This window comes from Manis pentadactyla, chromosome 4 (genome assembly GCF_030020395.1).
Source record: "Manis pentadactyla isolate mManPen7 chromosome 4, mManPen7.hap1, whole genome shotgun sequence".
In the NCBI taxonomy this organism is placed as follows: Eukaryota; Metazoa; Chordata; class Mammalia; order Pholidota; family Manidae; genus Manis; species Manis pentadactyla.
Genome location: NC_080022.1, coordinates 174,288,199 through 174,305,326, shown reverse-complemented (window position 1 = coordinate 174,305,326; position 17,128 = coordinate 174,288,199). Strand labels below are relative to the sequence as shown.

Genomic DNA, 17,128 nt, shown 5'->3' with positions numbered 1-17,128 from the left:
CAAACCGGGAGAAAATATTTGCAAGATACATCTGATAAAGCACTGCTATCCAAAATGTATAAAGAACTCTTAAAACTCAATAGTAAGAAAACAAACAACACAATTTAAAAATGGGCCAAAGACAATAACAGACATTTCACCAAATAAGATACACAGATGGCAAATAAGCACACGAAAAGATGCTCTACATCACATGTCATCAGGGAAAAGCAAATTAAAATGAGATACCAGTATACACACTGTAAGAATGGCCAAAATCCAGAAGATGGACAACACTAAATGTGTGCGGACATGGAGGACAGGAACTCTCATTCATTGTTGGTAGGAATGCAAAATGGTACAGCCACTTAGGAAAACAGTTTGGTAGCTTCTTATAAAACTAAACATACTGTTTCCATATGGTCCAATAATCATGCTCCTTGGTATTCACCCAAAGGAGTTTAAAACTTATGTCCACACTAAAACCGGCACACAGATGTTTATAGGAACTTTATCATAATTATTCATAATTGCCAAAACTTGGGAGCAACCAAGATGTCCTTTAGTAGGTGAGTGAATAAACTGTGGTACATCCAGATAATGAAATATTATTCAGCACTTAAAAGAAAGGCACTATCAAGCCATGAGAGGACATGGAAGAACCTTAAAAGCATATTACTAAGTGAAAGAAGCCAGTCTGAAAAGGCTACATGTATGATTCCAACTACATGATTTTCTGAAAAAGGTTAAACTGTGGGTTCAGTAAAAAGATCAGTGGTTTCCAGGTTTGGGGGCACAGAGGATTTTTAGGGCAGTGAAATACTCTGTATGGTACCATAATGATGGATACATGTCATTACACATTTGTCCAAACCTATAAGATGGACAATACCAAGAGTGAACTCTGATATAAACTATGGACCTTGGGTGATTATGATATATCAATGTAGGTTCATCAGTTGTAACAACAGTACCACTCTGGTGTGGGATGTTGATGATGGGGAGGCTATGTAAGGAAACAGGGAATAAATGGGAAATTTCTGTACCTTCCTCACAATTTTTCTGTGAGCCTAAAACTGCCATAAACAAAAGCCTCAATAAAAAAAAAAAATGCATGCAAAAGAAAAAAGGAAGAAAATGTGACTCCAAGGGCCTAGAAAATAGAGGTAACTGGGATATTTGTGGGATAGGACAACCTGTCCAAACCTAACATTCAAAACATAACAAAGTTTTGAACATTTCAAGAATTCATTTCAGTAAGAATTCTAATGGGAGATGCTAAAAGCAGCTGAAGATACAGCCATATATTATAAACAGTAAAGGTAATCTAAAAAATTACCACTAAATGCTTGGATAAAAGGGATTAAATTCATATGAAATAGTATCTTTTAGAAATGGATTATTAAACTTCCTCTTTGAGCAGTATAGATCTGTGCCTGAGGACTGAGGGATACCTAGGTTTCACTCTCAACTTCCATAGATATTTACTAAGTTTCTACCATACACCCAAAAACGATGCTAAGCAGAGTTCTTTCAGGTGATAAATGAGATCACCCCCATTATAAGTAGCTCAATATTAAAAATTAAAGACATGACTACAGAGAAACAAGATAAAGGACTATGAGAAGCCAAAGAAGAAAACAATTGCTCTTATTGGAGGATGTGTGGGAGGGAGCTTCCATAGGTTGAAACTTGAAGGATGAGTGCATATATGGCAGCTTCCTGCCATAGTCTATGCACAGACCTCATACCTCACTAAAATGAGGCATTCAGATGGTAGCAGGTCTGGAAATTTTTCTATATCTAGTCCATCTTCCACTTTTTACTAATGAAGCAACTGAGACTTGAGTCACACAATCAACAACAAATCTAAGACTAAGCCCCAAGTCTCTTGACACCTTGTCCATCAATTTCCCACTAAGCCATTCTGTGTTTCTCATATTTCTCTCTCTCTTCCAGAGCAACTACTTAGTGACTGATTTTATTTAGGTAACATTTTGACTTTTTAAGAAGAAAGTCTCAATTTGACAGTGCATGAAAAAGTTTACCCTTGTGAATGCTCTTTGACTCAACAATTCCACTTCTAGGAATTTATCCTAAGGAAATACAGACTTGAAAAAATGTTTAGTTTCAGCATCCTTGTCACCAGATAGTATATAATAGTAAAAAACTGAGTATAATTTACATGTATAACTATGACTGATTAAATAAACCATGGCATTATCATTCTAAGAAATAAAGAATGCTATTTGGGAAAAACTGTTAAGTTCCTGAGTGGAGCAAACAGGTTGCAAAATGGTAAAATATATCCTGCCCCCAAAATAAAACAAAACAAACAAATGAAAAATACATACATAGGCAAAGCAAAAATTAGTAGAATGATATACTTCAGAATATTAACAGTAGCTTTAAGGTTTTTTTTTTACATTGAGTGATTATCTTCTTTTTAATTAATTTGTATTTCTGAAAAAATAAACCTGTATTTCCATAATTAAAGGAATAAAGAATTTTCATAAACAGATCTTAGATCTAAGAGACCTTTAAAAATGGGGAAACGATGACCAGGAGAAAAAAAAGATGCACTGCCTGGCCCCTCCAAGCCCACCAAAGAGCCTGCAGTGATCTAAAGGCAGGAAGAATCTCAATCAAATTTAGACTCTAGAAAACAGTGAAGCTTATTCCTGAGAATGGGAAGTATAGCTTCATATCCAAGTTGTGAAATCTGGAATAAAAAAAACCAATAATAAATCATATCATTTTAAGTGAATGAATCAAGAGGCCTAAAGGGCATTAGACTTGGAACAAGGTAACCTGCTTTCTAGACTCTACTGCGACTTTAGCTTAACTAAATTGCTTACTCTTCTGGGGCCCTAACGTCCTCATCCATAAAATAAGAATGACATGGACAAGATCAGCATTTCTCAAACTGATGTCCCTTGGAATATTACTAGGTGTGTCTTTATGTAACTATGTTAAGTAAGTTTAAGTAAATTTGGAAAATGTGAGACTAGATCATTTTTAAGGTCTCTTATACTAACACGATCTAGTTCTGATTCAAATATTAATGAATTTAAATCTACTACATATATATCTACAGGCATACTGTTTACTTTTGATTACCTCATAGAAAGGAGTATTAGATAGTAAAATGGGCGATAATCCTTTTGAGAAAATTTCATACCTTGACAGCAGCAACTGAGAGCAGAAAGAAAAGGGTCTATTATCTACTAGCAAGAGGAGCAAAAATAGTGTTTGAGAAAAGACTGAATAATTAAAGTAACAAATGTAAACAATGTCTTTTATTCTGTTTCTGTCTATCCTAAATGATCTGTTCCCACAAATTCTTGAGTTACTAAAAATAGAATAACTCAAGTATAAGTTCAAAAACCCATTCAGTTTTTAAAAAATTCAGTGTTTAGATAAAATGGAGAGAAAGATTGAATCTTTTCACTACGGCAATAAACTGTGGTCTTATGTTGACAGAGTATCCCACCTGGAGCCATTACTACTTATAAAAGACAACTGAAATTTGAGCCATCTGAGTTCTATGTCTTTTAGTGTCACATATGGTCAGCCTTCTACAGCCAGATAAAGATCAGACTACAGGAATTTGTAACTCAGTGAAGTGAGTCTTCCCTATCTCACTTTTTCTAAGCAACTCACAGCCACAATTGGTTGCCTAAATGAAGAGTTACAGAGGAAGCCAAAGTAGAGCAGGTAACAGAAAAGCAAGATGAACCAACAAAGAGAAGCCCAGTAACAGGAAAAGCGTTAGACAAAAAAATAGTTGTGGATCACCATGGAAGTGTCCCTGGAATGCACTAATAATCTGCAATTTGGATAATTCTCCTATGTATATTTGAGATTTGACTGAATATATCTAATGTGTGGCTTAGCAGCATACTAATTATAGGTTTATCCTATGGTAACCTTTCATTATCAAAAGGCTCTTAAGTCTTACTAAGTTTTCTCCCTCATGACAGGATTCTAGGTAGATTTTTTAAAAATCAAAGCACTTCTAAAAAAAATTATGTCATTGTGGATAAATTCGAGTAAATACATGTGTAAATGGTAAAAGGAGTTCAAGCTATAGATGTGCGTATCTTTATATATCAGTTTTCAATCACCCTGGAATAAGGACTCAAACTATTAGTTGTCCAGAGAAAAGACACTGTGTTAAAGCCAGAGGTGTTAGTGAAGAACTAAAAACCACAAATAAATCTTTTGGGTATTGGATTCATTATCTACAGTAAGTTTGAATGTCAAATATGACACTATTAGTACAATGGTATATAGAAGGGATTTACGGCTGTCTAACTTCTTTGTAAAACCTGAAAGAATATCACGTTAATTATTTAAAGAGAAAAAAGCAAAACCCAAGTTTGTTTTTTTAATTATGGACATATTATCAATGTAGATTGCTCCAAGTAACAAATCCTTTGGAACTCTTGAGAAAATTCTTGCTAGAGTCATGGTAAAACTACTCTTCTAACAATACTGTGTTAAGTTTTGAGCAACTTTTTGCTAACATTATTACTAATTCTTTCTTCCACTTCCCTTCCTCCAACACCCTATTCTCTGTTGTGTCTATCAAGATGGTTGCTGTTTTTCCAAGTCAGTATATCACACATAAGAAACTGACAAGATTTATAGAAGTGGTAGAGCATTTATCAGCTCCTCTCTGATGGAATGTGATAAAAAGTAAATATAAATCAGCCAAAGTATGAGTTCACAAAAAAAAAATATTTCTAAGTGTCCCCTTGACTACCTTATCAACAAACACTGTTGAAAATGGGTAATTACAAAACAGCATAAGAGGATAATCTAAGGTGCTATTTTCAACAGCAACAAATTTAAGATAAGGAAACACACCTAAACATTTGATTAAAGGGAATGGATTAAAGAGTTTTGCCTTTTACAGAGCTATAAAAGTACCTTTGGCAATATCATAATACCAACCAATTATTATGTACAGAGTTTTTTACCATGTTAGAAAATTTATACACATCAATGCTACCTTGACAATAAACCTACAATGTAAGGTTTGGTTTGCAGGTGAGGGTATCAAGGTTTAAGAGAATTTAGGGCCCAGGGCCCTTAATATTAAAAGGCTCAGGGCCATTCAAGTGATAAGTGGTAGTGATAGACTCAAATCCTGCCTTGTTTTGGTATGCAGTGAACCTTACTGATGAGGAAGATATGCTAATTTATCAGTACAGGACTTAGCTGGATACAATTTTGCTAATACTATTTATCTTCTTAAGAAACAAAATGTTATCTCTATGTTCTTACATGGAAAAGAGCCCATGATATACTATTACATAAAGAAAAAAGTCACAGAACTAGTCACAGAACAGTGACTACTGTGATCCTATTTAAACAGAAAAGCAAATCTATACATAAGTACAAACAGTCAAAAATGCATATATGTATAAAAGCTTAGGAAAAGGTCTGAAAATATTCACACCAACCTTTTTACAGTGACTACCTCTAGGGAGTAAAATTGGGGTGGGCAAAATGAAGAAAGATTTCATTTTTTACTCTGCACATATGTGTTGTTTTATAAGGCTGTGTTACTCTTATAATTTGTAAAATAGAAAATGCAACGTGCATGCATATGCAAACACAAACACACACATACACACTACTGACCCAATACATTTAAATTTGGACATTGTTGTTACAGTACTTTTACATGAAAAGTGGCACTTCCCAGTAGTGAAGCAGATGGTAGGTGACAAGTGCCTAAGCAAAATACTTGTCCTGTAGTCTAATTACATTTGGGGCCAATGCAAAAGGTCATTCCTAGATAAGAAGGAATCTAAGAGGATCTACATAGATTTAGTAATGAACTGTAACATCATTATCTGCTCTGATTTTTAAAAGACACAGTTCAAGTCTTTACCTCTTCAGTGTAGGTGCTGCTTCCCCATACTGCCTACTTAGCTAATTAGGTTCACAATGTGCCTTATGCTTTACACAGTACTGCTCTGGGATCTACAAACACAGTGTTATTCCCAAATACACTGTAAGCATCTTGAGGGCAGGCCTTGGGTCTAACTGTCTAAGTGTTCTACAATGGAGATTAGTTAAGTTCTTGGCATTTATTCATTTCCAGGAAACTCCTATTATGAACCAGGTACCAGGACAAGAACAGTGACCAAAATAAACAAGGTCTCTTCCTTACTGAATTTATATTATGCTTGTATGGGAAGGAAAGTGGTAATGGTGGTGGTGGTGGGGAGATGCTGGAATACAGACATGTAATGAGCAACTATAAACTATGTAAGAATGTATAAAAGAATGCACAGAATTATTGGAACACAGGAGAGACACTAAAGCCAAGGCATTCTGGTAAAAGTGGGGTTAAAAGCTGAGGCCTAATGGATACTAGTTAGAGGAAAAGATAATGAAAAAATACCCTTGGATAAACAGGTAAGAGACAGTAGCATGGCAAATTAGAGGAACTGAAAACAGCACAGATTGGCTGGAACCCAGGGCACGGGGGAGAGGGCACAGGCTGAGAGAAGAGATGGGAAAGTATGGCAGGGGCCAGACCACATAGGGCTCATAAGCCACAGCGGGCATTAAGGAGAGCTACTAAAGAGTTTTAACCAGCGGAGTGACAGGATCAGACTTGCCTTTTTATAAAAATTGCTCCAGTTACAGTGTGGAGAATGGATTAGAGAAGGGCAAAGCTGAAGGCTTAGGGAGCAATTCAGGCAAGAGATCATGGTGTCCTGAAGGAAGGCAGTGGCAGGGGAGATGGAGAGGCCTAGACAGATCTGAGGTACTAAAGAGACTGCATCACTAACAGACTGTTCTGTAACTCACTGGAAAGTGGAGGTGAGGGAAAGAGAGGAGTAAAGAAGGTGCCTAGATTTTCAGCTAGAGCACAGCATAAAGTAGAAAACACAAGTAGAAGCATGTTTAGGGAAGATGGAGGGGTCAGTTGAATGAGTTCAATTTTGAACTTACTGTATGATCATGAGCTAGGTTATGCTTGAAAAAAGTCTTTGGAACTGAGATAGAATATGCATACTTGAGAATTAAGTGAAGCTACGGAAATGAAAAGTGATCAGTTTTGAGGACAACAACTGTAGAGTGAGCAAAGGAACAGGTAGGTCCAAGACAGACTCCTGAGGAACTCCAACATTTTAAAAGACACAAGAGAGACTGAACAGGGACAGCCAGAGAAGTAAAAAGAAAATCAGAAACCCTGGAGTAAGACAGGAGTAAAGAGGAGATTTCAAGAAAGAGTGATCAACAGTGTGCTTCTTAAACATTTGCAGACTGACTAAAGCTAGCCTTCAGTAACTAAAAATGGCAGCATTTCTTTCTATCACATGAAAATATGTGCAATGATGTTCTCCACTCCCCCAAACTACGTCTTCCTGGTTTTCCCACTTCTATTATTTTCTCACTGAAAGCTAAGGCTCACCTCCAATTCTGTCACCCACAATAATCACCAAATTCTGTCAATTTCATCTTTGTAATCATTTCAGATAATTTCTTTTCTTTGGCCATTCCCTAATCCAGCTCTAGGTACCACACAACCGGACAATGGTAGCCCACTGGTCTCTCTGCAGTCTTCCACCTCCACTCTAGAGCAATTCTTTTCACGCAGAATAACAATTGTAATCATCCTAACACGTTAACTTTAATTGCTTTATTCCACTGCTAAAAATTCCCCAAAGACTTCCTATTATAATCACTTGTTCAAAAAAATTCATTCATTTAGCAAATATTTATGTAGGGCAGTACTACTCAAACTGTCTATGCTAAAGTCCATTTTTTTCTTCTTCTAAGTTTCCAATCTTTTTTTTTTAGTAAAACACAATAAAAAATTGTGGTAATGTTAAATTGCTAAAAAAATTCTAAATCAGTACTTCCAATTTCAATATTTATCTTACAGTGGATGGATAACAATGATTCATAGTCTAGCAACCATCTACAGGCCACATTCCAAAGAGCCCTGAGGTTGATAATACATGGATAAAATAGACATTATGGTTGTGCCTTCAAGGGCCATTGAGCAAGCAGTGGTTTTCAATACAGGGTGATTTTCCCCATTCAGGGAGACTTTTTGATTGTCAATATAGCGGGAGGGAGAGAACTATTGGCATCAAGTGGATAAAGGCATCCTGCAAGAAACATCCTGCAGTAAACAGGACAGCTCCCTCCTTCCCAACAAAGAATTACCCAGCCTAAAATGTCAAAAATGCCAAGGTTGAGAAACTGCCTTATGAGTGTAGTGCAAAGGAAAAGCTTTAATACATTAAGAGCAGAGCTAGATTCTAGGTACATACAAGATGCAGGGGAAGCATAGAGAAGCACCTGAGTCTGTTCGGAGTTTAAATACAGACAGTACTTACCAAAAAAGTTCTTGTCTGCTGATTCACAGCTTTCCACAACCCAACCCCAACTTACCTTTTAAATCTAACTTCCTGCTTCTTCCCAACAGCCCTGCTAGACCATCTCAGCTGTGAATCCTATTCCTTGCTTAGTCTGTCACTCTTTTCAGGATATGGACAATCATTCCCTCTTCCTATCCAAAAGCATTCAGCATTTAAGGCCTCCCTCAAGCTCTGCCTCCTCCGTGAAGTCTTCTGTGATTCTCTCCCTTAAATTTCCTATAGGACTTATCATCTATATTACTCATTTGGCAGTTCATTGTATACTGGCTTAATATCACTTGTTAGGTTACACTGCTTAACTTCTAAATTATTATTTAATTTTAACACTTATGTTCGATCTCTAAGTTGACAGTTCACCTAAGCCAGAGTTTCTGACACACCCATAGTAGTCACTTCCTTCCTGTATCATGCTACAACAGGTGCCAAGAAACACAGGAAGAAAGTGGACTAGAGTTTTCGGGTATTAGACATTACAGTCCTACCACCCAACTCTTCTTGCCTCTTGAGCTCATGACAATTTGAATATATCAGGTTACTAGAAAAGAAGTTTATTTATAAAACCATAGTGTCTAAGAGTTCATTCACGCTCAGACACTAAGCACTTATATGTCTTACTTCAGGCCAAGATAAGTCCACTGATTCTTGCCACATTCAAGTTCCAGAAAATCTGCCAGAAATAAGAAAATTAAGAAATCCCAATTGAGATAGTTTCTCTACTCAAATTTTAAAACCCAAACAGATAAAGATATCTTTATGCTTTTAGTCAGTATACTCACTGCCTTGAGAAAAATCTGAGATTTTAGAAAATGCCTTTAATACTAAAAAGAAGGGGAAGCAGAAGAAAAGGGTTGGGAGGAGGAGGAGGAGGTAGAGTGGGGCAGAGGAGGAGAAGGAAGAAGAGAAGCAGGAGGAGCCGGGGGTTGGAGGAGGAGGAGGAAGAGGTTGGTTTGATTCTTTAGCAGAAGAAAAGAGGCTGGAAACATTTAAACTGCTGGTTTGTCTGACACCTAAACACAAAGGGCAGATTCTGTAGTTTATAACTGTCTCTATATATACTCAATATGTAGGTTCTACTGAATTATTAAAGTACTGGATGATCTCTGAATGCTATGCCTGTCATTTATAAATGCATATAGTGTTTAAATCATTCCTCTCTTCCTTTTCACTCCCAAAGCTATTATATCTAAGTTTTCTGAACCTTTATATATGGAAAGCTTTGTAAATTTCTTTGAGAATTCACTGAGGAAGAAAGGCAAAAGTGGAACTTATTTGCACATAGTAGGATATTCTTTGACATAAAATTCAAGGCTTTATTGACCACTTGATTCTTAGCTTCCTCTCTCTAATATCTGGAGGGGCAGTTAGTCATCTCCTCCTCCTTTTAGGGGCTGCAATGAAAGCCCTTAGGATGCAGGCCCTTACCCCTCACTCTTCTCCACAGAGACTTCATGAGGGGAGTGGGATGCTCCTGTTTTCCCAGCTCTCTTGCTGTGCTGACAGTGGAAACACCATGAGAGAGCAACAGCCTGTGATATTATCTTTTGTTGTTTTTTTAGATTACAGAGATAGAATTACAATATCACAGTAAAACATTCAGACACAGAGGGACACAAAATATCAGAACAAAGATCTCCCTACACTTCCCATCCTAACTTTCCTTTCACAAAAATAAACAATTTTTTTCAATTTAATGTGTCTGCAGAGCCTTTTATATTTACTTTCATTTTTTATTACACATAATTTTTATAACACATTTACTTTTATTTTTATTAAAACAAACAACTCTGTACATTAGAGCCATATAATTTTAAGATTTTCTTCACTACATTCCATAATGAGGATTGGATGATATTACAGTTTATTTAATCATTCCCTTATTTGTGGACATTTAGGTTTAATCAGACTTCAACTTTATAGTGACCCAATTATTGATCTGTAAGTAACTCAATTGTAGTTGCCAGCAAATCTAATACACTGGTGACTCTACAGACAACTAGCTCTGATTCCCCAAATGATTTATTTCTAAAAGTCTGTCTATAATTTAAAAATGCCAGCTGAATTTTACATAGTTTGACTTTGAGATATAATGACAGCTGCATAATTTCTATTCAAATATAAGTAAATTCAACTTAAAAAATTAAAACCAATGGAAAAATTAATTCAAGGTTAAAAACTTCAATTTATAAAAAGACACCTACAGTAATTTTTTAGGGTGTTGCTTTATCTCTAAATCCTGCTCTAGAGATTTTGTAAATCACTGGTCATAAGCCATTTTCTTCTAATTAAAAAAAAAACTATAAATTTCCCAACTTGAAGTTAGAATTAGTAAATTAGTAAATTATTGCATTCTTCATATCCAAGTATCTTCTCTAAGTACTTTGTGGAAAAGCAGAAGGGGGAAGTTTTGCATCTCTAACTAGTGAGCAATTGCTTTCTTTTCCTTTCCTAATAAATTACAGGCAGACTTGAACAGATGTCAGGTTGGCATTCAAAACCTAAAATATAGCTGAAAAGCAAGTTATGACTAATACAAGGAAAAAAGATGAATGTCAGAAAGCTTCATTTTTTTTTTCTTTTTTTCAAATTTCAGATAAGCTCTTTAGCCTTAGGGTTCCTTTTGCAGAGCCCTGGAGTTCTGTGAGATGTCTTAACCCCCATTTAAATTGCAATCTCGCCTCATGAGTGGGGGTGTGAAAATGCATTTAAGAGTGTCAGTGTTTATGTTAATCTTAGCAAGAACTCCTTCTCTCCCGACTATGGCATGTATAAAACCTTAGTGCCCTTTCTTCCACTGTGTTTTATTTGCACGGTTCTAAGCATGTGAAAGGTGTCTGCATGTGATTGAAAGGCTCCTTATCTTCTCTGCAGCTCTACTTCATAGAATAATTGCAGTTTCACTTATGATATCAGAAAAGACTTGCTTTCCTCTAGAATTTCAAAAGAAACTTTAAAAATACAGATTGAAAATGGGCTGAGAGAGAGAGGCACAAGGGAAAGGGGACCAAAAAGAACAGTGTCAATTTCAAAGAAGGGAGGCACAAGACCATAACAAGTGGCTTCCCTCTGCCTCGGTGGCCTGGATAGCTGCAAGGTTTAGATCCACCAAAGACACTGGGAGGCTGGAGGCTTACATCTCCACACACCCTTTTCCTTCTACCTCTAAAACAGGTAACTTTGGCCAAAGCCCCTTTTCTTGGATACCTGTGAACCTCGTCCTAAAATGACATTAAGAGATGCTGACTAAGTCCTTAACAATTATTCTACTGTTCTCTGAAAAGGATTTGTATTTGTTTTTTTTTGCTCTGACATTTGCAGTTTAGAAGCAATTGCCAGGGATGCTGAAAAATGGAGTGTCTTTGCAGAAACTCTACCTTTGCCAACAAAAGAGCTATCAGTTATTTATCCGGAGCACTCTCCACAAAATTGCATGCAAGGGAGTAAATGTGGTAAATGTCTAAAGGGAGTATATATGCAGTTGACACCTGAGCACGCTTAACAGCAATCAGCTGCTGAGTTTATTCACCTAGACTTCCAGATACTGCTTTTTTATACCCACATTTCTACCCTGAGACTCAACAGGTGCTATGATATCCCACAAACTAAGGATTAAGGTCATTCCTAACTAAATGTCTAGAGGAGGGCTGGAGAACATTCTAACTAAACAGCTATTTGTACCCACTAAGTGCAGGTGTAAGTCTAGTTTTCTCTGCTAATGTTTTTAGATACTTCCAAGTAAGAGCTACCCCATATGGGTCTGGGTAAGTCCAATTGCTACAGACAAGGAAAAAGTAAAGAGTCACACTGATTAAAAAAACAACAATGAAAACAAAAGTCTAAACTGATGTACCCTTTAAGTAATCCCTTTTCCTATTCCTACATATAACCCTTCTTCCTCTTTCTGTAGGGGGCTGTATGTGACTTGAATTCCCCTTTAAAGCTTTCCTTGATTTTAATTCTATAAAAATCTGTAACAACAACAGGAAGGTACATACTATGTAATGGAAAGTAATTCAAGAGAGAAACTAACAGATTGTAAACTCTAGAACACTATTTCGTGTATATTGCCTCATTTGAACCCTAATTTTACTGCATAATTGTGTGCCTCTGGTTAGTCCTTTAGTCTTCCTATCTCATCCACAGCATTCTGTATGTATCTAAACTATATTTCCAATTTTGAGAAACAACATGAAGTTTTACAAGCAAAAGAAAAGAACTGTATTACCCAGAAGCATAATTATCAGTCTCATAAACACAATGACAGAAGAGAATTCTAAATTTATCACTTTGTGAACCTGAAATGTTGATATATAGGCAAAAAGATCCATTTAGTTAAGGTTCCTGTTTACAAAGTAGACATAACTCTAGGCTCCATGGTAAAGACAATGATTTGGTCTCAAGCCAAAAGAAAAAAAAGTTCTCTGCTTAAAACAAAACAAAATAGCCCCATAACCCACATAAATTATTATTTTCTAATCACTGTTTTTTTTCCATTTGAATTGATTTCACAGATCCAACTAGTATCCACTTGGATCCCCAAATTCATACAGGTTTATGTATTTAGTTAACAGTGAGTGAGGAAAAAATAACCCAACTTTGTTCCTACCTGGCAAGGTAAAAGAACACAGGGTATATATAAAAAAGGACTTGTGTAATGTTATGTCATATTCTATCCAAATGCAGCAATTTGAATTTTTATATACCTTTATTAATAGAGCTTAATGAGAACTTTATAATTGCACTGCTTTTGGGGTGCAATGTATTATACTATGTAATTCCTCCAAAATTCAAAGGTAAAAAGAAGTCTCTATTGGAAAATAAGGAATGACACATGCATAGCAAGAGAATTATTTCTCAGCCATTTTGCCATAAAAAAGTAGCCCGACACTGAGAATCTTCATTCAGAATAAAGAAAATAATGTCTTTCAATTGAGCTCAAAAGCCAAGGTAGCTTTATGCTTCCGGTCTTTCAAATCAAATTGACAACATATGCTTCTTGGTAGCAAAAAGCCATAAAGAGAAAAAACATACTACTTTTTGAAAAGGACAGAGCTAATTTTTTGTCTAATTAGTGCAAAAATATTAGAAAAATAAATCCATAAAGAAGGTTCTGGACAGCAGCACTCACAAACAAAATTCAAATCCATAGTCCTTAGTCAAAAAGCCTGGTAACAAAAGGCATACTACTATAATTTAACTAAATTCAATTTGGACTGTAGAAACAGATTAAATTCACTCAGAAACTTCAAATCTGTATTGACTTAATTTCAAACTCTTCAACAGCTGACAAAGTCACAAATCGACCAATAAGAGATTTACTCCTTTATGGACATCTACTCAGCCTCAGACAGTGGCCCTAATGAGCTGGGTTTGGATGATGCAGAAACAGGAAACTAGTATCTTAAAAACTGAACCCATGATAGCTTCCAAACTGTGAGAAAATATTTATAATACAATTAAAAGACATGGCATATTACAACATCAGTTATTTTTCTACTTGTTAGCTGGACAGTATAAATGTTAAAAAAAAAAGTATCATTAGATGCTGTCAGTGCCGAGTCTTGAAAACCAGTAAAAATATTCCACAAGAATAGCTTTGAACATTTGGAATTATCCTTTTGTGTCTGCTTATACCCAAAATATAAACAATATTTCCATGTCTTGATGAAAACACTTTATGGACTTACTGTGCCTCAAAATACACATTACCAAGATAGTGAACTACCATATTTGTTATTATTTTCCAAATTAAAATTCTGTTTCTTTATGGGCTTGGCCTTTGTATCTTTCAGATTAAAAAGTCTGTTATTGCCATTTCAGGGCATATAAAACTCAGGTGATGAGGGTCTCTGTCATTTTCTCTTAATCCAATTCCAAACTCGACCTTTACCCAGTGAACAGGTGTGTGCTGTGCCTATAATTTATCACAGTGAGCAACCAGGCAGAAAAGCTACTAACAATAGGAGACTAATAGAACCAAGCACTTAGTGCCTAGAAAGCAGTTCTTATTCCCACCATGATGAATATACTTTTATCTCCTGGTAGCAATTTAAAGATAAAGAATAATGGAGGTGAGAGGAGTAATATCTTCATATTCCTTTAGGTTTTCTTTGGACACTGTTTTTACATTAATAGTCTGCCAGAAACTGTTATGTTATAAATTCCTTTCTCAGATATTCTGTTGCTCACATTCCAATCCAACCTATGATAGGGATATGAGAACAGTCATGACAGTATTTCCACTAGGGCAAAGAGAGCCACTTCACACACACATAAATTAAATAAACCTTCAAGAATGAAGTGATAAATGAAGAGTGCATTTTTTTGTATGCAATATGGAAAACTTCCATGTATATGTTGCATTTGTCTTTTTGGGTCAAACTTATCTAATTTAAAAACATGCCAAGTATCCATTTACTAGGTATTTGGGTAACCCAAAAGCACAATAAAAAGAAGCAGTAGCTAATATCAGAAAAATGCCTGCAGTCTATTGGTGATGATTACTGAGCAGGGTAAATCTGACCCATAGTGGATCTTCAGAGTCAGGTGAAACTACTAAATATGTCCAACAGAAAAACATTCATAAATAAATAAATGAAACAAAGTTTCTAAATATGTCCTATAGAAAAACATACTTGAGTGAATGAATGAATAAATAAAATGGAACCATAAACATTTTTCTATGATTTCCCCATAAAACTAAAATGTAATTTTAAAAGTTTTAATGCTTCAAATATTTTTTTAGAACACATTTTTTAAGAAGTTAAAACAGAATACTTGAGCAGGTCTGAAAAATAATTCTAAAATATTATTGAAATATCACACCTCACCTCTTTTTTTTAACAATACAAGATTTTATCAAATTTTCCTTTTAAACTCACCCATCTGCTCCACAATCTCTGGAGGAAATACTCGAGAAGCAAACGCTCGTCGAAAAATATCTGAAAATTCCTTGTCCAGACCTCCTATTCCCATTTTTTCAAAGTTCCAGTCAGGATTGATGATAGACTGGCGATTTTCCTTGGTTTTAGCTTTGCCTATGTCAAACAAAGATAACCAAATATGAAACAAGAACTTCCTCTCTAAAAAAGCAGAATTCCCCAGGCAACCTCAATGAATAAAGAGTAGCTAAATTTTAAAAAATGAACAACATGCTCTTAGCTGATTTTCTAGTAAGAAGGACGAACTTTGCTACGTGAACTACTTTATTTGGTCTCCACTCAGGGTCAGCAAAACACTTTGAAAATGACTAGCTGAATTCATGCTGTCCATCTGTAATCAATCCACAGAGCTTGGTCTTATTAACATCTAATCCTAAATTAACTAATTTGGTTGATTAGAAGAAACACCATGTGCGTACCTGATGATGACAACAACACTTGTTGCAAATGAAATCTAGCAGTCCCCCAGGGCTCCTCAAGCAAGTGTGTATTTAAAAATACATATATTTATCTAGATTAAGCTTATAATCGGGCATATAACCCCTTAGCCTGAGAAGATGCACTAAATAAGTATGATGTCTTCTTTGTTGTATCTTCTCTTGACACAGAAGTCTAAGACCATCCTAAAGTCTTTAATGATTTCAAAATTAATGTTTGCAAATTCTTTCACAAAGATGAAAATTCTTTAACTGAAATGTCATAGTGCCACCTAAAGTAACTCAGGAGAACAACATTAACTCAAAGAATAAAAGTGCCTTCTTAGTACCCTCTACTATAAATAAAAAAAGAAAGCAATATTACAGATTTCAAAAATTAGGTTAGAAAAGATCACATTAGTAAAGTTTATCCTAGATGGTAATTTTATGGTTAAGTTTTGTGGACTTCACATTTCCCTTATGAAACTATCAGAAGTATTTTTCTTACATTCTACTGCCCTCTGGTGGCCATATTTACTGCATGCTAAATCACTATACAATTTTATTTTACAATGGGGAAAAAAACCTATCACACCATTACATGAATTACTTAGAAATATCCACACTGTTTGAAAGTTATGCAACCCTTTTGGGATAAGATACCTTAACAAAAGGTACATGAAACATGAAACACAAAGAAATCACTTTGGAAATATACTGGATCAATAACATATTATGATACATCCTGGGTCCATAAAACAAGTCATTAAAAAGTATGTTGTTGAAGTGCATTTATTAAGATGCTTGAAATACATTTAGAAAAAAGAATAAATTATAAAGCATTATGAAAACAGAATCAAATTTTAAAAATTTTAGAGTGTGTGAGTTGTTTTTGAGTGCCTATCCATATCTTATGAAAGGAGTATTTTATGATTAAGAAAAACCAATAAGGGAGGAACGATAGTTTACAGATCAAGAAACAAGGACTTACAGGTGAAGTTAAATACCTTTAGAAATTATGGTGTGCAACCAATGAAAATCCTCTACTTTCTATTGGGGTAGACATTGTTACATATGTTACATAGTTAGATCAACTAAATAAATTTTTATACAGTTAATGGCATCATGATTCTGATGAGTTTATTCTTAGAAACCAATCTGCATTATTTTAATATAGCAAAAGTAGGGCTAGTATACAAAAATAAGACTGAACTATGAATCTGCTAGAAAGACTTTCCTTATCTGCACATTGATCATTTAATGCAACCACTAATAGAAGTGATGCTAGTATCACATTAAACACAAAATCAGGTGATGGACAGTCCACAGAGTAAGTGACCAGTTCTCAAGGTCTTGAAAGACAATGAAAGTCTGAGGG

General features: G+C 35.3%; 1 protein-coding gene across 4 annotated transcripts in view; it reads right to left on the bottom strand.

The window, feature by feature from the left end:
• NSF (N-ethylmaleimide sensitive factor, vesicle fusing ATPase) overlaps positions 1-17,128 on the bottom strand; it is a 145,456-nt gene that overhangs the window by 81,356 nt on the left and 46,972 nt on the right. For all 4 annotated transcript variants that reach the window (XM_036899743.2, XM_036899739.2, XM_036899742.2 and 1 more), the window contains one exon: positions 15,275-15,430. In XM_036899743.2, the coding sequence (XP_036755638.2) occupies positions 15,275-15,430 (156 nt within the window). The remainder of the gene's footprint in view (positions 1-15,274; positions 15,431-17,128) is intronic.